The 22,349-nt window shown below is 44.7% G+C and overlaps 1 protein-coding gene across 3 annotated transcripts in view; it reads left to right on the forward strand.

The window, feature by feature from the left end:
* The window catches only part of LOC147449963 (kinesin-like protein FLA10), a 117,896-nt gene that overhangs the window by 16,208 nt on the left and 79,339 nt on the right, over positions 1-22,349 (forward strand). For all 3 annotated transcript variants that reach the window (XR_015189489.1, XR_015189490.1, XM_086522307.1), the window contains exons 3-8: positions 15,943-16,091; positions 17,462-17,509; positions 17,657-17,818; positions 17,894-18,028; positions 20,256-20,405; positions 20,491-20,715. Coding sequence is in view for 1 of the 3 variants with exons in the window: in XM_086522307.1 (XP_086378433.1) it covers positions 15,943-16,091; positions 17,462-17,509; positions 17,657-17,818; positions 17,894-18,028; positions 20,256-20,405; positions 20,491-20,715 (869 nt within the window). In the remaining 2 variants the exon portion in view is untranslated. The remainder of the gene's footprint in view (positions 1-15,942; positions 16,092-17,461; positions 17,510-17,656; positions 17,819-17,893; positions 18,029-20,255; positions 20,406-20,490; positions 20,716-22,349) is intronic.

The raw sequence follows: 22,349 nt of genomic DNA on the forward strand, positions 1-22,349 counted from the left end.
GACCAACCCCCGCAACTACTCTGGCGTTTTCTTCACAGAAGACCTAGCGTTTTTGCATCAGATCAGCCTTGGCGATTTGTGCACAGCAGATCAGCCCCGGCGTCATCACGACACAACAGATCAGCCTAGCGTTTTTGCATTTGCAGAGCCCCAGCGACAGAAGGACCAATTTCAGCCCCTGGCGTTTTTGGATTTCAGCAGCAAATTAAGACCGGCATCATTCACCTAAAGTGTAGCAGATTCAGCCCGTAAAGACCATCAGTTTTCAGCCCTATAAACCTCATTTTTCAGCCAAGAAAACGCAGCCAAAACAGTCATTTTCAGCCACCAAAACAGTCCCGAAATTCAGCGATTAGAAGATCTCAGATTTCAGCCATCATCGTCATCGTCGTCGTCGTCACCATCGTCGTCATCGGCATAGACCAAGTTGCATTAGTCCGTTGCATACGCATTGTACTCCTTTGTGCAATCAAAGTAGACCACTCTCGCCGACGAGAGTGGGGCCTGCGGAGGAGGGTTTTACAACCTCTCGGGTGTCGTATCTCTTCTCTCTCCTTCTCTCAGTCTCATTCACTTGCACGCACAATATCCACTCACTTTGTTCGTGACCACAACACTCTACAAGATGGAAAGCTCTCTCTTTCCCCAAAGAACTAAAAGGAACCTTGAGCAATAAAGATCACTAATCTTGAGAAAATACAACATTCATTCTGCTGCACCTAACATTGGTATCAGAGCTTTGGAAGTGTTCTGCATTACTCAAGGAAAGAACCACAAGAACCACAAGAATTTTTTTGCTTCTTGTGATCGCACGAACAAGTTTACTTGGGCGTGGCGATTCTTAATCGTGTTTTGTTGAAGAGTGACAGGAATCCCAAGAAAGAAGGGCTTGTCCAGCCTCTCCTTGTGTCTCTTTTCACTCATTGAGAGCGGACCGTGTACTTAGTGGTCGGCCAATCGACGTGAGGTGGAAAAAAACAACCTTGGTGTGAGCGCAAGGCCACCAAGGGGTGGGCCCGCAGAAAAGCGTAGAACTCGGGTGAAGAGAAGATCCCTCTCCAGCGCGATTTGCAAGGGAAAGAACACCTCCACAACCCTAGATTCTCACGAATCAAGGACCTCAAGAACCTCAAGAACCTCAAGAACCCAAGTTCCTCGTGAACTTAAGAACCCAAGACCCCCCAAGAACCCAAGTTCCTCGAGAACTTAAGAACCCAGACCACAAGAACCCACGACTTCAGAATGGTCATCACTCGAAGCGGAATGGATACTTCGCTTGGAGGTGATGAGCATGAGAGAGGCGAAGAAGAATTTTCCCCACCAGGAGGTTTTTCAGACCCTTCCCCATCTACGACAAAGATTGCACCAACTCCTATGGAGGAGTTGAGGCAGTTGTTTCTGGAAAGGAAGTTAGAACGCGAAGCAAGAAATGCAGAAAGAATGACAGAATTTGATCGTGAATGCAAAGAAAGAAAAGCAGAAATGGAACGCAGACACGCAGAAAGAAAAGTAGAAATGGATCGCAGGCATGCAAAAGACAAAGCAGAAAGAAAAGCATTACAAGAACAAAGCGACCAACAAAACAAAGAGTTTTGGCGACTCTATTCTCAAGTTCAGGCACAGATGCAAGAGATTTGGGCAAAGGAGACTCTCTCAGTCTCTTCTTCTCCAAAACATGACACACAGGATTTGCATGATTGTGCGAAGCATGATGATGATTTGATTGACAATGACTTGCATGATGATTTGAAGCACAATGATAAGCATGATGATTTGGATGCCAATGATTTGTATAATGATTTGGATGACAATGACAAGCATGATGATTTGCATGATCAAGATGTGATTTCTCACAAGCATGATGAGTTGCATGAAGAAGATGTGATTGTTCACAAGGATGATGTGTTAGTTGATGCTTTTTTAGCGAAGCTAACCTCGTTGTAGATTCGATCAATCACGAAAAAGCGATCTTGGCTTTCGAGTCGAGGTCCAAAGAACCCCCACAGGACGATTCGATCATTCAGGACGAACCGATCTTGGCTCTCGAGCCTTGGTCCAAAGAACCATCACAGGAAGTATTATGTGTTCGCATGATTGGTACGCACGCATTGTTCGAGTGTTTCATTCGTGAAGGTTTCTTGTATTTTAGTTAGCATCGTTATGTGATCCCTTTTCCTAGGCATGACATATTGTATGTTGAGCACGCTTTTCTCATGGATGAGCACGAATGTATGCGGATTGTTTATGAAAAGTTGAAAAGTTTGTATGTCAGGAAGTCACATTCCATGTCTCTTCCTTGGCATGACACAATTTCCGAAAGAGCACATGATAGTGTGAGCACCAAGCATGGGCATTTCCATTGTAAATTGCCACAGTTGATTGATTTCGATCAAACAGAAAAGATTCGACCTCATTGTTTGTATGTGTTTGATGAACGGTTTGTCACTCCGTCTCTATGTTCATCTACATTGCATACACAGTCTTTAGAGAAGACAAGATTTTTTTCCTTCACTATACATGGAATGGGTATGTTCATGGTTTTGTGTTGAAGATTGTTTCAGGAATTTTCAGCCATGGAGATTCTTGAAGACGAAAGAAGCAGGACTCTAGACGAAGTTGAAGCTAGAAAGGAGATTCAGAAGACTTTGTGTCGCTTTCAGCGCGGCCCAAAGAAGCAAGCGTTGCAGACCTTTATGAAGTTCAAGTACCGCACGACTCACACATCAGAGTGGGCCGGCGAAGAGTCCCTTCCAAGATTCCGGATGCTGTTGGCGATCTCCCTCGACGCCATACAATTCGGTACCGGTACCTCACTTTGAAAAGGAGGGGATGTCACGTGACACATCCCAACCCTATGTGTCCGTAGACAAGCTACACCACAGCAGGGTTCAGTCAGTTTAGATTAGCAGTGATCTGGCACTTTTGTGAGTCTATTCGTAGACCGTGCATGCCCAGTCACTTAGCATAGATGCATATCCTCTGGTTGCACACAGCATGATCATCGGAATTCCCATCAGAATCCATTTGCATCAGTTAGGGGAATTCTCCAGTGCATTTAGCCTATTTTCCTATTTATTGGTATTTTCACTTATTATTTTTAAGTGACTTTCCAACAAAAGTAGGTAGGGCAATTTTGCTAAGTTTCTATATAAGCAAACCCAAGTTAGCACTTTCTGGCAAAAGAGGCAGCAGGAGCACCTTGCTCAACAGGCAACTTCTCAGCAAGACCAACCCCCGCGACTACTTTGGCGTTTTCTCCACAGAAGACCTAGCGTTTTTGCATCAGATTAGCCTTGGCGATTTGTGCACAGCAGATCAGCCCCGGCGTCATCACGACACAGTAGATCAGCCTAGCGTTTTTGCATTTGCAGAACCCCGGCGACAGAAGGACCAATTTCAGCCCCTGGTGTTTTTGGATTTCAGTAGCAAATTAAGACCGGCATCATTCACCTAAAGTGTAGCAGATTCAGCCCGTAAAGACCATCAGTTTTCAGCCCTATAAACCTCATTTTTCAGCCAAGAAAACGCAGCCAAAACAGTCATTTTCAGCCACCGAAACAGTCCCGAAATTCAGCGATTAGAAGATCTCAGATTTCAGCCATCATCGTCATCGTCGTCGTCGGCATAGACCAAGTTGCATCAGTCCGTTGCATACGCATTGTACACCTTTGTGCAATCAAAGTAGACCACTCTCGCCGACGAGAGTGGGGCCTTCGGAGGAGGGTTTTACAACCTCTCGGGTGTCGTATCTCTTCTCTCTCCTTCTCTCAGTCTCATTCACTTGCACGCACAATATCCACTCACTTTGTTCGTGACCACAACACTCTACAAGACGGAAAGCTCTCTCTTTCCCCAAAGAACTAAAAGGAACCTTGAGCAATAAAGATCACTAATCTTGAGAAAATACAACATTCATTCCGCTGCACCTAACACCGACGAAGAGTCCCTTCCAGGATTCTAGATGTTATTGGCGATCTCCCTCGACGCCATACAGTTCGGTACTAGTACCTCACTTTGAAAAGGAGGGGATGTCACGTGACACATCCAACCGTATGTGTCCGTGGACAAGCTACAGCATGACTAGGGTTCAGTTCCGTCAAGTCAATCTAGAATAAGAAGTGACCTGACACTTTTGTGAGTCTGTTCGCAGACCGTGCATACCCAGTCACTTAGTGTAGATGCATATCCTCTGGTTGCACAGAGCATGATCATAAGCATTCCCATCAGAATCCATCAGAATCCTTCAGGGGAATTTTCGAGTGGATTTAGCCTGTTTTTCCTATTTTTGACATTTTTCACTTATTATTTAGAAGTGACTTTTGTTGAAAAGTAGGTAGGGCAAATTGAGTAAGTTTGTATATAAGCAAACCTAAACTAGCACTAATTGGTAGAAGAGGCAGCAGGAGCACACGCTCAACAGGCACCTTCTCAGCAGAACCCCCCAAGAGACCTAGCGTTTTTGGAGCAGCCAGCCTGGCGTTGTCCGCATCCAGTACCTAGCGTTTTCAAAAGAAGAAGTCCAGCGTTTTGCATTGAAGCGACCTGGCAACAGCAGATCAGCCTAGCGTTTTGCCTAGCAAGACAACCGGCGATAGCAGAGCAGATTTTCAGCCCTAGCGTTTTTGCATCTGCATCACACCCTAGCGTTTTGCAGATTCTCCGCGACGGAACCTCAAGAAAACCCAGCGTTTTCAGTTTTCAGCCCTTAGACATCGCAGACCAAGTCCCAAATCTCGCAGATCTCACCTTCCCGCAGCAGATCCTCGCCGCACGGTTAGATTCCGCAAGGTTTACAGTTTCAGCCCGGAAAACGCAGATTTCAGCATCTGCGTTTTCAGCGCGTCGTCGTCGCATCATCGCCATCGACATCGTCACCGACATAGAGTCAGAATTCAGCAGATAAAGATTTGCAGATTTCAGCCCTTACAGTTTTCAGATTTCGGCCCGTTCGTCGTCGTCCTCATTGTTGTCGACATCGTCGGCAAGTCCAAGCATTGTAGAGATTTGTGCAATCATAAGTAGACCGCTCTCGCCATAGAGAGTGGGGCCTTCGGAGGAGGGTTTGACAACATTCTGGTGTCGTATTCTCTTCTCTCTCCATCTCTCAGTCTCCTGCACCTTCATTCATAGTGTTCACCACTTTGTTTGTGTCCATTGCACTCTCTCACTAAAGGTGCTGCTAAACAGCAGAAACCCTTAGTCATACAAAGCTGCTCCCAAGCTGCAAGCTCAGCCCTGTGCACCGTGACATGGCCACCTCCAATCCGATCAAAGGGGTCCTCCAACATGTTGAAGGCCCCCCAACACACCATTGCTCTGTATGCGGCAATGACTCCACAACTTGAGACTAGAACTCTGCCTGTGCACTTGCCACATTGGGCGCATAAATGTTTAGGAAACCCATGAGGCAACCCTGAACCTGCATAGTAATCCACTGAGCTCTGCATAAGAATATATCTCACCACCCACAAGGCATCGTTGAAGCTCCTGACGCAGCCGACCCTCTGAGGTAGAAACCGGGGCCCTCCTAATCCCTGCACATTTCATGAGACGATCCTCATGGAGTCGGTGAGAGAAAAGAGACGCTGCAACAGCAGCCGACCTCGCTATCTTTGAGGCTGGTTTGGATGGGGAGTAATCCGCATCCGAACGACCTCTAAACAAGCGCGTATGGAGCGACTGTCCCACCTAGGCCCAAGCCGAGCGTGCAGCCAGTAGGGCTACATCCTCTTGCCATGAATCCTCATGTACAAATATATAGCAAGGAGGGCTCTGAGTGTCAGCAAACAGATGCACCACAATGTGCCTGTAACCCGCTGCATTCAGTGGCGTCACGCTGAACTAGTGAAGAGGCCAAAGTGTCTGTACCAAATCTGTCACCCCTAAGTTGCCTATGTGGTGTGAGAACTCAGTAGCCTGACTCTGGAGCCAGTCAAGAAATGTGTGCAGGGTCCACTCTTTAGGATCCCTACCGCACAGCGGGAAGGAGAAACCCACTGCTGTGTCCAAAGCCTCAATGCCTCGAGCTACAAGAAAGAGGACGTAGACTCGAAAGCAAGCCTCCTCCAGGTCAAGAGAAGAGTCACCCCGTGTGAAGCTGTAGTGGAAGAAGTCCCAGCGTCTGCGAATCTCAAAGCTAGTCAAACCTCTAGGGATTGCTGCAAAAGGAGAAGTCTACACCAAAAAACGCGGCCTCAGATGGGGCTGTCCCTCCCGAGCCACACGGCTCATAGCGAAAGCACTACCAAGAGATCGCCTCGCGGCAAACACGTGTCTAGTCCCCTGCGTTTGAGGAGGGGTCGGGAGATGAGGCTGTGGGCCCCACCGGGGGGAGAGGAGGGACGGGAGGCGAGGGTGGAGGTGGAGGAGGGGAGGATGGAGGAGGGGGAGGCGGAGCGGCAGCGTGTGAGGGGGAGGAGGAGGTAGAGGCAGAGGAACTGAAGTGGACGGGGCCTCATCAGGCGGTCCTACTAAAGGGGGTCAAAACGGTTCCCTGTCAGAACCCAGTGCTTCTGAGCTGCAGGAGGTCGGCCACCAGGGGAGCAGTGGGGCGAGCCCACCCCTGTCGACGGCAGCCTGGCACCTGCTGCCAACCGTTAGCTGTCTGATCGCTGGTTTTTGTCGAGGTACCAGCCTGTGCATCCTGTGTATCTGGCTGCTGGGCATGCTCAGCCTTGGTAGGTTGCGCATGCATTGTGGGTTGAGACCTCCTGCGAGGACAGGCCTTTACTAAATGGCTCATCTGTCTGCAAATGAAACACTGATTCGGGAGACCCAAATACTCCACACACTGCCTGATTCAACCCCCACTCACCCGAGGCAGCAGTACCACTTTCGAGAGGGAGTGTGTGTCTCGAACAAGAACCCGCACAGTAGGTAAACCTGTGGCTTTGGCCACAATTGAAGCTGCAGTGCGCCTGAGACTCCAGAGCTGGCCCGACCATGGAACCAATCCTGGGGAGAAGAGAGAGGTACTCTCGCCTCGGGCCCGGGAAGCACATCGAAATCGGCAAGTCTGCCTCCTCCTCAAGCACATCCGCAGTAGGGTCGAAACCATGATGCCATCGTCTGAAGTAAGCTCAAGCTGCTTGGATGCCTTATGTGCACATCCTGAGTAAAGCAAGCTTTCAAAATGTAACCGGCTTGGATACTCCAAGCGAGAAATCAATAGCAACACACAGATAGAAACTTTATAATCACTAAACTTTTAAAAAATTTTAAAAATAAAATAAAAAAATAAATAAATAAAACCATGGGACCTCAAAGTGATACATAGTCTCCCCTCACGGGGGTGTATGGTGTGGTGTGTGTTATTCTCTTTTTGTGTTCCTATGAGTGTCTTTTGATGCTCAAGTATGCGGGTGAGGTATGTTTCGAGAGTTGTAGGGGAGGGGTCTGTCTTGGGAGCTTGCATTGTACATGATGTTCATATTCGTTTAGAAGCATCAATTTTCAGCCAACCCTCTGTTTCTATTTTGAGCATATGTGACCTTGTGCGCATCAAAGAGATGGCTCTTCGTGCCATGTGGGGCATGGGTGTTCGTATGTGGGCCTGGGCTTCCATTGGGTTTGTGCTATAGCCTTCCCAATACTTTGTGTTGACATGCTTGCAATAGTATTCAAATTTCGAGCGGTGTTGCGTTGTCTTCCACTTGGTGTGGAGGCTATTTAGTAATGCAATTTCAAAATTCAGCATGTGTTCTCCCTCCTTGCCCTCCTCAATAAGCATGTCCACATATGTCTCTACATTCCATTTAGCGAACCATTTCTTAATGTTCTGTATGAGGCTCGATGACAGAAATTTACTTTTTTTTTTTGTCTTTTGCGGCGCACATCCCGTTTCCCATGCAATGCGGGGGATTCGAGTAGTAGGCATCGCTTTACCTTCATGATATACGTGTACATTTTTTGCAATGCTTTCATTTCTAGTGGTCTCTTGCCTGTCTCCAAGAGTAGCACGGAGTATGGTGTCGTCTTTTTGACCCCCATCTGTCGATATAGAAACTTTTTCTGAATTTTTTCAATTTCATTCCATGTGTGGGCTGAAATGCTTGCTCCCCAGATTTCCACTCCGTAGAGGATGGCTTGCACTACGCATGTCTAAAAAATGGTCGCTTTTATCTCCCATCTTTTTATGCTCCTTTGTGTGCACATGTTTTCAAATTGATAGTACTTGGCATGGCCGATGTCAATTCTATTATGTGCGCATTGTCCCCAAGCATAGTTGCACGGGATGTCAATCCCCAAGTACTTGAAACTGTCGACTTTCTCAATTTGTTTCCCTTGATACATGAGGGGGGCGTGGATATCCATCTTACGAGTCTTTACAATCATGAACTTTGTTTTGTCTACATTGATTGATAGACCCACATTTTCGCAAAAAGCATGTAACGCATCGACCAATTTCTGTAGAGCTGTAATGTCATGGGCGAAAAGAGCCACATCGTCTGCATAGATGAGCATGAGAAGTGTAAGCATCTCGATGGCTGGTTCATCCCCTTCTAGTTGAGGGAGGAAGCTTTCTATTTGATCAATGCACAATCCAAAAAGAGTAGGGGAGAGAGGGCATCCTTGTTTGACCCCCATGTTGCTCGAGAAAGCTTTGGACAGCCCTTCGTGCGTTTTTAGTTGACATATGACTCTGTCATAGAGACGTGCTACCGCACTCCTGAGATGCATCGGTACTTTTATGCATTCCATCCTTTTCCATATACCCATTCTCGGGACCGTGTCAAAGGCTTTAGTGAAATCTACAAAGCAACAGTATAATGTTTTTCCCTTTAGCCGACTCTCTTCCATTAATACCCTGAGTGAAACAAGGTGATCAATGGTGCTATGTTTTGGTCGAAAACCTGCTTGTTCTTTTGCTCGTTTTCCATTTGTCTCTGCCCATGTGCTTATGCTTTGTTCTAAGATGCTTCCCAAAAGCTTTGCCATGCAAGATCCTACCATAATGGTACGGTAGTTGGTAGGCTGATTAACATTCCCTTTTTTGTAAAGTGCTTTGATCCAGTTCTTTTGCCAATCCTCGGGTAGCCCTTGAACAATGGCTTGGTTTAGCATTCTATGTATCCACTCTCTGGCTCTCAAACCTGACCATTTAAGCATTTCTGAGTTCAAGTGTAGTATGTCCGGAGCTTTCCCATTTGTAAGTTTCTGTATGCCTTTTTTAACCGTTTCGGAATCAAAGTGGTCTTGGGCATGGAGATCGGTTTGCATGTGTGGCATTTCTTCCGCATTATTATGCACATATAGTTGTTCCACATACATATACATGTCATCTGAGCTTATGTCACCCATAATGTCATGTCTCCGTCCTTTTATTTTCAGCCATTCCTTTTTGGGATTTTTCTTGAAGTTGGCTATGGCTTGTGTCTCCGTGCGTAGCTCATAGTTTCTTCTTTTCCGCCTCTTGAGATTTGTGTAGTCTTTTGATAAAGTTTCCCATTCCGTGTTCGTCGTTGACAGTGCCCGCAATTGTTTTTTGACGTACTTGCACTCTTCATCAAACCATGGGTTATGTGGTAGCCCTTTAACATGATTTCCTCGCCGATGCGTTTTTCCCATTGTTTGTTCCACGGCATCACATAGAGCTTGTTTGAAAATTGGCCATGTTTGTTCAATGTGTGATGGCATGGGTACATGAGCAAGTGCATTGTCTAGATGTTCTGCATACATTCTTTTCTTGTCCACTTGCATTTTGTATGTCCATGATCGGGCATGGGGCTGTTTTTGTGCTTTTTGAGTGGGAACTTGTAGCCATACATGGATTGGGGTGTGGTCCGAATTGGGTGACCTCTTCCCAATTGTAAAATTACTTACAATATGGGATGCCTCATATGCAATCAATACATAATCAATAACACTCATGCCTTTGTTGGCTGTGTAGCATGTGCATTCTCCCGATTTTTCAAACTTACTTGTTCCATTGACGGCGATTAGTTGTAAGGATGTCATCATACTGAGCAATGCAATACCTTGCGGGTTTGTAATGAGATCTTTCGAACATCTCTCCCATGTGGGATCTAGTATCTCATTATGTTCAAGCATTGGAGGTGTCATGAGATCCACCATTTGCATTTGCGTATGTGCTATGCGAGCATTCATGTCCCCAATAAGCATAATCATCCCTTCTTGTGCATAGGCATGGATATCGGCATACAGATCCTCGAAAGGGTAATTCTTCTCTACATTGAAGGCACCATAGAATGGTGACTCTCTATGGGGGATGTAGCACCCGGCAATGAACATAGGTTTAGGTTTTGTGTCAAACTTGATCCATATGTACCGGTTATGAGCATCTGTCTTACAAATTGTGATCATTTTTTTGAGTTCCTCTCGGTATATCACTGCGACTCCTCCTTGTCCCCTCATTTTTGTACATGGCATCCGTAGGGAGTGTGTGACATATCCTTCAATGTGTGGTATTCTACATGCATCGTGTTCCCATGTTTCCAATAAAGAGAGAGAGAGAGAGAGAGAGAGAGAGAGAGAGAGAGAGAGAGAGAGAGAGAGAGAGAGAAATGAAATGAAATGTTATATTAACGTCTTCAAAAGGTTAGAATGACCTATGAGACCAGAGCATTTGTATTATAGATTCTTCCATGACAGAAGACTTGTTTACAATACAAATGTTTGTGTTCCTTGAGACCTTCTTGATGAGATGAAGATGGTAAGCTTCACTCACCAAGTATAACAACAATAAACATGATTAGCATGAACTTGGAAAATGCCCAGCCTCAATCCCAAGACCTCAAACACCATGAAAGGTGAGTGAGGAAGAAGAGAGAAGTAGAAGTAGCTCTACGAGAAAGCAATAACCCTTTGCACATAATCACTCATAGCTCTTGTAGCATAGCTTAGCATAGTGTTAATGGAGATTAGAGAGATTGATAAGCAAGCATAAGCATTCTCTTGTGTGGATTTGCATCCATAGCCAAGAGCTTGTTGTAGTAGGCACTCAACTTCTCAAGCTTGGAGAAGGAGACGGAATCCTTGCTTCATAAGAGTGTATGAAGTGAAGAATGAGGGAGAGAGAGCTCGTGGGATGCCCAAATGAGAGAGAGAGAGAGCTAGCTAGGTTGACCCCCTTTCCTAGGGTTCCTTAAACCTTTGAAGCTCATTGGGCCATGTAGCCCTCTAGCCAATGAGAACTTGGCTCCCTTTGGGGAAAGGTGTGTAGCCTCTTGACAAGTGTCCTCCTTTCCCCTTGTGAGGCTAAGCTAGCACCCCCCTTGCTTAAGCACAACCCCTACTTGCTTGAGCAGTGTGTCTCTACACGTGACATGTGGCCCCTTTCCTCCCATGAGATTATGGGTCATTGGTGAGGTGCTCACATACTATCCATCTCCCTCCTTTGTAGGGCTCGGCCCCTCATTAGTAGCAAGTACTTTGAACTTGGTAAGCAGGCAAGCCCCCTGCTTAAGCACAACCCTAGCTTAAGCAAGCTGCCTCCCTTACCTGCTTGGACCTTAGTGACTAAAGAGTAAAAATTAAAGACTATGTCTCAAGGCTTTTAACTCTTAACTTTGGAGGCTTTAATGAAGACAACCCTAAGGTCTTTTGCTCCATTGGTTACCCTTGCTCTTTGATAGACCTTTTCTCATTTGGGCCCCTTTACCATTGGCCCCATGCTGAAATAGATCTATAAGCACATCTATATTTCCCGTTTATTCTTCCACATTAAGTGATCAATTTAATATGAGAAAATCATTTGGGTTGGTTATATATTAGATTTTATGACAGATGCTGTGTAGTCCTCCGCACTTGTGGGCGTCTCAATCTCCCTAGCTCAGTCGCTTGATCGATCAGTGTGCCTCTGGTGTGAGGCGACAAGATCTGCTATGGTAGTAGCTCCTTTGGGTGTCCAATGTCTGCTCTAAAGAAGTCTGTGATGTGTCTCTGAGATTGGTTAGCCTCTCCTCTCATCAGGATCTCTCTGTGTCTGTGCAGCTCGAGCAATAACAAACCCATGCATCTCTGATCCTCGTCCCTCTTGACTCTGGAGAGTGGTCCAAAGCCCTCTCTGAACAAGCAGTGGAAGCGACCTCGTATCTCGTAGTAGACGGGGCAGTGGCATGTGTAGTGTAACTCTGTCTCAGGATCCATGTCACACAGGGTGCATGTCCTGGCCTTTGCTGGCACTCCGCTGTATCTCCCAGGGCCAATAGCACACCGTATCCCATGAGACAAGTGGGTGTCCATGTATCTGGGCCTCGTCACAAAACCGTCCACTGTAAGCTGGAGAAGATGTTCTCTGTAGAAAGCCATCTTCGTGCCCAACTCCTGGGTTGGCTATACCCATGTCCTCCTGGTGTCTAGTTGAGTCAGGTCCTGGCGGATGAGCCTGGTGGTCTTGGACCGTGTAAGGGTCAGAGAGGGTGCATCTAGTGAGTACTGGAAGGGGGGAAATCTGTCTATACTGAACCCATGTGCTTGGAACCATGACATCATCTCCCCATAACAACATGTTGTGTCTCCCTCCCTGGCTAACTGTTGAGAGGACTCAAGGGCAAGGTGGGCGTATTTGTCTCTGGGAAGTTCCCACAAGTGGTGTATGAAGGAAACAGATCTGATGAGCGCCTCAACTACTAGTGGGGGGGCAGCTAGCTCTGCTCGGATTATGGCACGTGGTATTGAAGCCTTGGCTCTAATGAGCCGCGAGATCATAGAGACCAGAGGCTTCTCCATGTCCCCCCATCCATCAGTGCGACCTGTTCTCCCGTGATGATCCAATGAAGGCCCCCATATCTCAGCTCCATAGAGCAATGCAGAAGCCACCGAAGTGTCAAAGAGCCAGAGCTTCGTCCGAGGCTCCTGAAACTGAACCTATGAACACATCCTCTCCAGTCTCCCCAATGCCGAATGGGCTATGGTCAATCTAGTCTGTGCTGCCCTCATAGAAAATGCTAGTCCACTAAAAACCACTCCAAGGTAAGTGTAAGCATCTGTATATTCCACTGTCTCGTGGCCATATGTAAATGTGGGCGCTGACCTCCTGATCCACTGTGGGGTGGTATTAAATACCATGACCTTGGTTTTACCAAGGTTGACAGACAAGACACTCTCATGGGCAAACCTATGCAAAGCATCCAAGTGAGGTTGCATCCCCTCCGGAGAGTCGGAGATCAACACAATATCATCAGCATATAACAATAGCGGAATCCATGTCCCTGCCAGCGGTGCACCTCTGTCACATCTCTCTCAATGTAATCAGAAACCTCATCCACATACATACCAAATAGAGTAGGAGAGAGCGGGCAGCCCTGCTTCACCCCAATAGTGGAGCGAACCGGTGTAGATAGACCCTCTGAGGTGCATACATGCCCTAGTACTGATCTGTACAATGCCATGATCCCCCAAATGAGCTCTGTGGGACTCCCATCTCTTGTAATTTGCGCATCAATCTAGCTCTGGGTACCGTGTCCACAAAGCTACAATAGATCCGTCTCCCATGGGATTCGCCCTCCTGAATGATGGCCCTGAGTGTCAAGATATGGTCAAGAGTAGAAAAACCTCTCCTGAACCCTGCCTGCCCAACCGCACGCATTCCCTCCCTCTTTGCCCATCTACTCAGCTGCTGCTCAAGAATGGATGCATACAACTGTGCCAATGTGTGTCCAATCATAATAGTGCGATAATTTCCAGGCTCCATAGGGTCTCCTGACTTGAAGATAGGTACAATCGTAGATAGGCTCCAAGTATCAAAAGCCCTCACACATGGCACGATTAAACATAACTGCTAGAAGCTCTGCTAGGAGATCTTTGGCATGCATGAAATGCTCAGCCACTAAGCCATCATGATCATGTGCTCTCCCAGTCCTCATCCTATCAATGGCCTTCTTCACCATCTCAGCGGGGTGAAAAAAGCACATGTGTGTGGGCATGGATCGGGGGGGTCGGGAAGGGGTTTCTATCCAGAGACTGTGTACAAAGATGATGCATACTGACCCCAGGTCTCTGTAGAGGTAATGGCAGGGGGGGAGACTGCTCATGAAAGAGCCGCCATGCCTCACGTGAGTCTTGACTCAAGAATAGCTGGTATAGATCGTGCTCTAGTCGAGCCAAAAATACCCTCTTCTTCTGTCGCACTAGGCGTTGGAAGTCAATCTGTGACTTTCTGTGAGTGATGTCCCCCAAAAGCACTTCCCTCTGAATTCTAGCTGTAGTTTGATGGCATTCCTCATCATACCAGCTGTTTTGAGGCATGCTCCCAGTCTCTGCTCAGGCTGTGTGTGTGGGTATGCCTCTCCTGCTGCATCATGTAATGTCTGTGTCAGTATAGTAGTAAGCTCCTCCAGAGGTCGCCCTGGCTCCTCAATGGATAGGCGTCTGTAAATCCCGTCTATGTATACAGAATCCGTCTCCCGCGTGAAGGTGTAGCCAGTAGGGGCTGCTACTCGTGGAACGTGTGCTACACTGAACTGGAAAGAGATGGTCAACGACACAATTGCATGATCCGCTGCCACCCCCACAGGTCTGGGCCCAACTATGAGATCCTGGATACTAGAGATGAGGCTCGGCTGTGCCATGACATAATCTACCGTGCTGGCTACACGTCTGTGTGGAAAGCATGTGAAGCCTCCCGCAGCGGGAAATCTCTGTAGGCCATTCAAGATGGCCGGCCAATCATGTGCAGTCCCCATGTCTCTCAGCATCTCCTCTGAACTATCATAAAATACTGTCTGGATGATGGGCAGTCCTAGCATTGAAGTCCCCTAGAATGATAATGTCACCATCTCTAGAGAATTCCCATGTGTCATCATCCAAAATAGAGAAGGGGGACTGTCCTCTGGGTGGTGCATATAGTGACGTACTCGAGGGAAGGTAGCAAATGGCAATGTAAAGATATCTGACTGTCTCTGCTCTCAATCTCACCCACATGTACCTAGCTTGTTCATCCCTACGAGCTATATGTATCAATGACTGCAACTCCTCCCTGAATAACATTGCCACTCCTCCTGAGCCCCGCCCTCTGTGCTGTGATTGTGTCTTCTGTCTACAAACTGTCTCCCATCTATATCCACTAATGTGAGGCATAGAATGCCCAGGGGCTTGATGTGTCTCAGAGTAGAAGATGATGTCTCTCCCGGTAAAACTCTCCTCAAAAGCACCCACATCAAGACGCATAGATCCATTTCAATTCCAGGTAGCAACTTTGAGTGTGGTCCCATAGGCCTCACACCGTCATGTGGAGCGTGGCTCCAATATCACCACTCTTCCGTCTCGGTAAAAAGCAATCTTACCTTTTTCCCTTGCCGCTCTAATCTCTGGCATTACTTCTTGCATATGGGCGACCTGTGAGAGGGTAAGGTCATGCCCGAGAAAGATGCCCGTCTTCTTAAGAGTTGGTCTCTTCTTCAAAAAGTCCTTCGCTTCCATGGGGGGAAAATGAAGGATGAGTGCCCTTTCTTTCGAGGTTTCCCCCTTGTTGCCATTTTTCTTGTTACCCACTCTCCAAGCTCTTGAGTGCATCGGCTCATGAACCCTCATCAAAGCCATGAGTTCTTTTACCTCTTCGTCTACATTGTCTTTGTCTTGTCGATTCAAATTCAGGTAAAACTGAAGAAAACATCACAATTTAACCTGAATTTGAATAATAATCAGTATTTTCCAAATTTTCGCCTATTACTCGGTAAGTTTAAGCAAAGCAAGCAACGCCAGAGTAAGTGTTTCCACTGAACTGCAGAAAAATTTCCCCATCCCTAACTTTTCCATGATATAAAATTTCGTGTGCAGCATCTGCTGGACGGGCTTGATAAGTACGCTTTTTCTTTGATCCTGTTTTTCCCCCTTGAAATCTGAATCTTTGGCTAATCTGTCATGATGTGGTTGGTGAGCAGTATGCATAATAAGACGTAAGAGGGTTTCGATGATATCAACCTGGGAGTGGCATCTAATCCTGCTTAATTTATATTGTTACATTTTGCAAATTGAACAAAGGTTACATAAGTGCAAAGGCGGAGGTTGATGGTGATGGCAAAGGTAATAATATCAGTGTCTTTGTCCGAGTACGGCCTTTAACCAAGGAGGAGAAGTCCAGAGGAGAGAAGTCTTGTGTGCAGGTCATGAAAGACACACAATTTATTAAGGTAATTCTAGATCATTACCTCATATAAATCTTAACTGATAATTATCATTACGTTATAGATGCAAACTTGTATGATTGCCAGTCTCTGGCTTCTTCTTTTCTCTGTCTGTAGTTATTTTGCCATTCATGAGAGTACTTATAGGCACATGAGTCCTTAGCCAGATTGATAATGAGGATTAATATATGGGCCACCATTCTTGGAGTGATTGTGTGGTAGGCCTACCACTTAGCTTTAAGAATTGCTCATTGTATATTTGACTCATGGTCATCAGACCTCTATGGTCGCTGTACAGGCTGCCATTTGTCAAAGATAATCTTGCAAGGAGGTCATTTCAATATGAAACACAACACACACAGACACAGAGTGTGTGTGTGTTGTTTTGGTGCTCCTATTAAAGCCTTCCAAACCGTCTTTGTTAATTATGGGCCATTGCTAGGCCAATGAACGTCTAGGCTGCAATAGTCACAAGGATGATCTAATTGGCTTTTAGTGCGCAATAATGAGATTCTGACAAACTCTTCCTTGGTATGCAAGGTCCCCTTGCTCAAACATTATATCTCTCCTTGAAGGATAGCGAAAACCAATAAGATGACATTGATTCACTCAGATTCTCAGGAAGGTCAAGATCCTTCTGAATGCCGAGGAGAGAGTTCTCCTGGGCCAATTTTTTCTTTGTAGCGTGGAAAACCTGTCATGCTTGTTTCAATCTCATGACACGTCTCTTTGGTAGTAGCATGATGAGACAGTTCGATGGGACATAAAAGAGCTGTTATGGCTATGCTTTTATCTTGCAACCATCTTGAGAGGACTACGTCATCAGTTATGAATTGAGCATGGGTAGATATTATAAGATGTGTAGCAAGTTCTAACAGTGTACTAAGGATTTTGGAATCTGGCAATTGGACAATGTTTTCAGGCATACCACCTGGTTGGGAAATCAGTCCCTTCCACCATATGGAACTCCTTTTTTCATAATGACTTGTAAATGGCCAATTCACATTGAGTGAAGGGCTGCTCCTATCTCGCTTAAGCTGTCAAGAATTTCCATCGAGCTGTCAAGAACATGTCAGGTTTGATGTTTAGAGTCCTCTCAACCTGATGAGAGGCAAAGTCTCAACTCAGGGGTCACTTAAATATTGGTTTTGAAGTGGGCTGAATCTCAGCATTGTCCCGTTTCGTTGTGGAAGCAATATCTTTACTGATGCTCATGATGCTGGCTCTGATGTCTGGACCAACTTGCAAACAGCATCTTTAAAGCTGATGCAACTTATGATATTTCATATTTGTGTTTCCTCCAATTGAGGTGTTCAGGATGCTTGAAAGATTTGAATATCTTTGGTTAATGGATTAACAAAAACGCTTATGGTCAGGTTGTAGATTTTGGGTATGGCTACAATGCCTTGACACGAAAATTCCAGGTAAAATGCTGCTGTTACAGTAATCTAGCAATTTATTTACTGAATTTGTCAACATCTGCTTAATTCTATGAATTATACAAAAGAAAGACATGGCGCAGTGTATTGTTTATACAACTCATTGATCATGGGTAAATTGTTAAAATGCAGTTCGATGGCTGTCTTGGACACGAAGTAGGGCAAGATCAGATCATGGAAAAATGTAAAGTTCAACGCCTTCTTGACTCTGTGCTGGAAGGTTACTGCTCAGCTGTGATAGCTTGTGGTCAAACTGGGTCCGGCAAAACATACACAATGTGTGGTCGTAATGAGGTTGGTTCTCTAGGAGGACTTTTGTATTCTGACCCTATGGGATCTTGTAAAATAAGCATCAGTGTTTCTATGCAGGATAAGAGCACACATGAAGATGGGCTGATTGCTCAATGTGTTACGTACATCTTTAAAACCATGAGAAAGGAGCTCCCAGGTTGTAAAAGGACCTATTCCCTAAGAGCTTCTTATTATGAGGTGTACAATGAGCAGGTAAACTTTACTTTTGTTTCTTTGAAAAGAAAGTACAAAATTAAACAACTATTGGGAATTACTGAATTAATTGGGGCTATATCATTGTGCTCAACGTGTATTCATACAGACAACTCAAGGGATATTAGTTAGGAACCACCATGGAGGTGTATCTTTTGTTTAAAGATAACAGAGAATAATAGTTAGTGTCCATGGGGAGCGTACATCAAGTAGCGAAAAGTTAAAACGCTTAAACATCAGATTTTTTTGATGAAACGTTTCACCCCATTCGAAAGTCACGACAAAACGCAGGAGTCTAGCATCAAAATGTCAACAAAAAAAAAGTAAGCGCTTATTAAAAGTTAACTATTGTAAAGTTAACGTTTGAGTGGCCTTTCATGACTTTTGAAACGTTTTAGGAATTTCACAGTTTAGAGCCACCGAAACATGGTGACATTGACTGTGATTGTATGCTACATTTTAGCTTTGAACTTCATTTGTCAGGTATGATTGATTGAATGTAGCAATTCCTATTGTGCAAGATGTTAAAGGTAGTACCCTGAGTTTACAGGGGCCTCTTAAGTCAGGAATTTGACTACTTTTCTTGAAAGAAATTTCATGTGCATGGTGGTTAGGTCTGCTAAATGAAGGGTCCTTTAAATTTGGATAGAATTCAATCACCTTTTCTGAGCATTGTATCTGACGAAATTTTCAGGCTCGTATGTTAGCAGCATGGCATTAGTTATAAAGATTGTAATGTCACTGCTATGATTGGGTGACTTGTTTTTAGTGGTTTTTTTTTTCACTTGGTATCTTTGCAAGAGCAAGTTTAACTTGTCTGGTGTGGGTTGCTTCCCTTTTGTGAATCTTTGCCATCACTACATAAAGCTCATAGTGTGGAATTCGGAACATGTCACCATTAATCAAGATTGCTTAATATGCCTATCATGTGCTCACTGGCAAGGCCGTTGGATTTGCATGGAGGGAAAAGCTTGCCACGGATCCTATAGGGTCCAAAGACGGGATGGTGGATAAAGAGAAGGGATTTTTTTTCAAGGCATAAGTAAAGGGCATTATTAAGGATTTTTGAAAGGCACAGGTGAAGGCAAGAGGAATCAATCTAATCTACCTTTGTCCAAAATACCTAGAACTACTCTGTTTGATGGTCTAAGGACCCATCTTGCTTCTGTCGGAGCCTGTTGTGCCACAAACTATTAATGAGTGCGCTCTGTATAAATTTACCCAAGGTGGTCTATTACTACTGTAGAGAATAGAATGTTCTCTTGCGATTCTTAAATGAAATTCCGCGCACTAGGGATACCCGAATTAAAAGAGCTTTCTCCAAAATTTTCTGATACAAATCGAGGTTATTATGCATTAATAGGAATAGTTATAGACACGAAGGATTAACCTTTGAAATAGCTGCGTTGGTAAAGTATACAAACCGTTCAATCTTTGTTCAACACCAAAATTTTCTCATCTATAATTTTCTGCACTCCCAATCATCTCACCGTTAATCAAGGCAGAAATCTGCCATAAATTGAGATTGAAAATTGGATTGTCACTAACTATATGAAAGTTGTCGATCTCATAGCTCTCTTTGCATAAACCCATAAGCAATAAATAAAGATGACACCATGATGTGATTTATCAACTGTAAGAGAGAAACCAGCAGTTTGCTGAAACTGAAGATGGGTCTTTTTGTCAGGTGTGCTGATTAGAGGCACTTAAGAGGTTTTTTATGTTCAGTATTGTAATCTGTAAGCATTAGTGATTGATGAATGAGTTGAACTAAATTTTAATAAAAAGAAGAATCTCAAAAGCATCATCTTTGTGGCCCTTATAGAGGTGCTCAAGGATCAGGGTTTGGCTAGCAGCATGACAGGCAAAGGCCCAAAGAAGTTTTTTTTGTTTAAAACCAAAGCATTTGGTACATCTGAATGGAATCTCCATTCATTATGGAGATCTTGTAGAGGTGTAAACATTTTTTGTGCATGTGGCATGCAACTATGCTTTGTACTCAATGAAAGGTATCGACTTTACTGATTGTCAATCAGGGCTGGCCAAAGTTACACATGATGTAAAGGGACTAATGACCTGATGTTATTTGTGTGCTTGTCCAGCAGTGCTTTTTTTGGCTTGTCTTCGTGTCATAGAACATCGGCATACAATTCTGATTTTGCACATCCAGCAAAATATTGAAACTCTGAGTACAAATCTTATTGAAGCATTTTGATCTCTATCTCAGGTCAATGATTTATTACGACTGGATTGTGCTCCACGTGATGTAAAGTGGAGTGTGAAAGAGGGATACTATGTGGATGACCTTCTTTTGGTTGATTGTGAATCAGTTGACGATGTTTTTTCAGTCCTGAATGAAGGAGCTAAAAACCGAAAAGTAAGTAACGTATTTTTAAGGTCTCTCAGCTTTTGCTATTGTTTGTATAGGCATCAGAGCTTCATGAATGAACTGGCTTTCACAGGTTGGATCCCATGAACTGAATAAAGATAGCAGTAGAAGCCATTGTATTATGACACTTCATGTTGATTCTACTAGTGAGATTGGGAACGGCACTCCCATTGTTAGGTATGGAAAAATGCTATTTGTTGATCTTGCTGGGAGTGAGAGACTCAAAAAGAGTAGAAGCTCAGGAGATATGCTCAAAGAAACAGGAAATATTAATCGGTCCCTGTTCACGCTTGGCAAGGTACTTTTTTCTCATGATATTTTTTGGACTAAAATAGTGATAGGATCATCTTTTATGGCAGCATAAAATTTTGTTGTGGTTTTTCTCTCTGTCCAATTAGACAAAAGATTATTAACTGGAGATGAGATTCAATGGTACATGTATGTTTTGCATTGCATATTAGTGGGATCAGGACTGTGTAGATACTATGACACTGATGTTTGACTTTGCACAGATTTAATTAGTTCCTTCGGTCAGTCCGAAAGAGTGATGTATACTACTCTTTCAACAGGAATGAAACTTTGTCTTTGTTTCTGTTTTTAACCCTTTTAAGCTTAGTTGCACGTTAATTGTTCAGCCTGCTGCTTATCCTCATATAGTTCCACTGAGTTTAATTGTCCAGCCTGCTGCTTAATATAGTTCCACTGGGTCACCCACACCAACATTCGGGTTGCATTCAGTCTTGCTCATTGGAGGTGAGTTTTTCCTTCATCATGGATTTTGATGGGATATCCATCAGATTCAGACTTTGAGGCTTTGAGCAGATACTCTTAGTTTCATTCACATTTTAGTGGTCACGATAGAGGCAGATTGCAAGGTGATGGGAGAAAGGTTGTCAGTCAGACAGCTATTGTATTACCATAGGGCTGCCTTCCTAGACATGCTTATTTCCAGGATTGTGATTAACAATCTGAGAACTTGGACCCGAGTAGTTCAGTTTTTGCACAAAGTCTCCTAGATTTCGGCAAAGCTAACCTTTCTGTTTACAGATGGAGACATGGGATGAATCTAGTATTGGCGAGGGTCTAGCTGTTATTGATAAATTCCCGGGCTGAGTTTCAGCTGCACATTTCAGAGCTTGGTAGCAATCTGGGAGTTGTTTTGAGTGAGGGTGGAGCTTCATCCAATGGTATATACACACCCACTCTTTGATTGATTCTTCACCCCTCTCTTGTGAATAATCCTCGTTTCATTTCTCTCTCTCTCTCTCACTCTCACTCTCCATAGGAGAAAATCAGAGAGTATTCTTTTTTGGGTTACCAAATTTGGTTTCTGGACAAGGGAGGGTGCCTTTTATACCATACAGGGGCAGACAATGGTTGAGGCCAGCTACTTTATGGAGATCTGACAGTTTGCAGATTTGTTTGAGAGTCAGTTTAGAGAGGCCATAGGGAAGCTGGTTTGATAAGAGAGATGTGCATCTTGGTACCTTCCCTTGGCTTTTGAGGTGGACTGTGAGTTAGTCTCACCTGCCTCTCTTACACTTTGGTTGTGCCGTAGATCCGCATCCTTTTTTGGGGTACATCATCAGGAAATGCTAGAGTGGATGCAGATGGTTTTGGAGGCATGGCCTAGGGGTTTCACAGTCCCTTGGCTTTTGTGAGTTGCGACAGGAGGTTTTTACAGAGGATGCTTTATATCAGTTAGATATTGAGTAGTGGACTTTGTGGTTTTGGCTACATTGTCCAAGGTGGACAGAGCTTTGGGCAGATTTGTGTAGAGATCAATATCCAGATAGCTACACTTTACCACTTAGTTAGAGTATCTTTATCCCTATATGTTTCTTGTGGTTTGTTATTGGATTTTTCCCCACGATCTCACTGTACATTCGTCAGGGTTTCTCTCATGTTTCTTGTATATGGACTGATGGTCGA

Source organism: Adiantum capillus-veneris, chromosome 10, assembly GCF_014529385.1.
Source record: "Adiantum capillus-veneris isolate H3 chromosome 10, ASM1452938v2, whole genome shotgun sequence".
In the NCBI taxonomy this organism is placed as follows: domain Eukaryota; kingdom Viridiplantae; phylum Streptophyta; class Polypodiopsida; order Polypodiales; family Pteridaceae; genus Adiantum; species Adiantum capillus-veneris.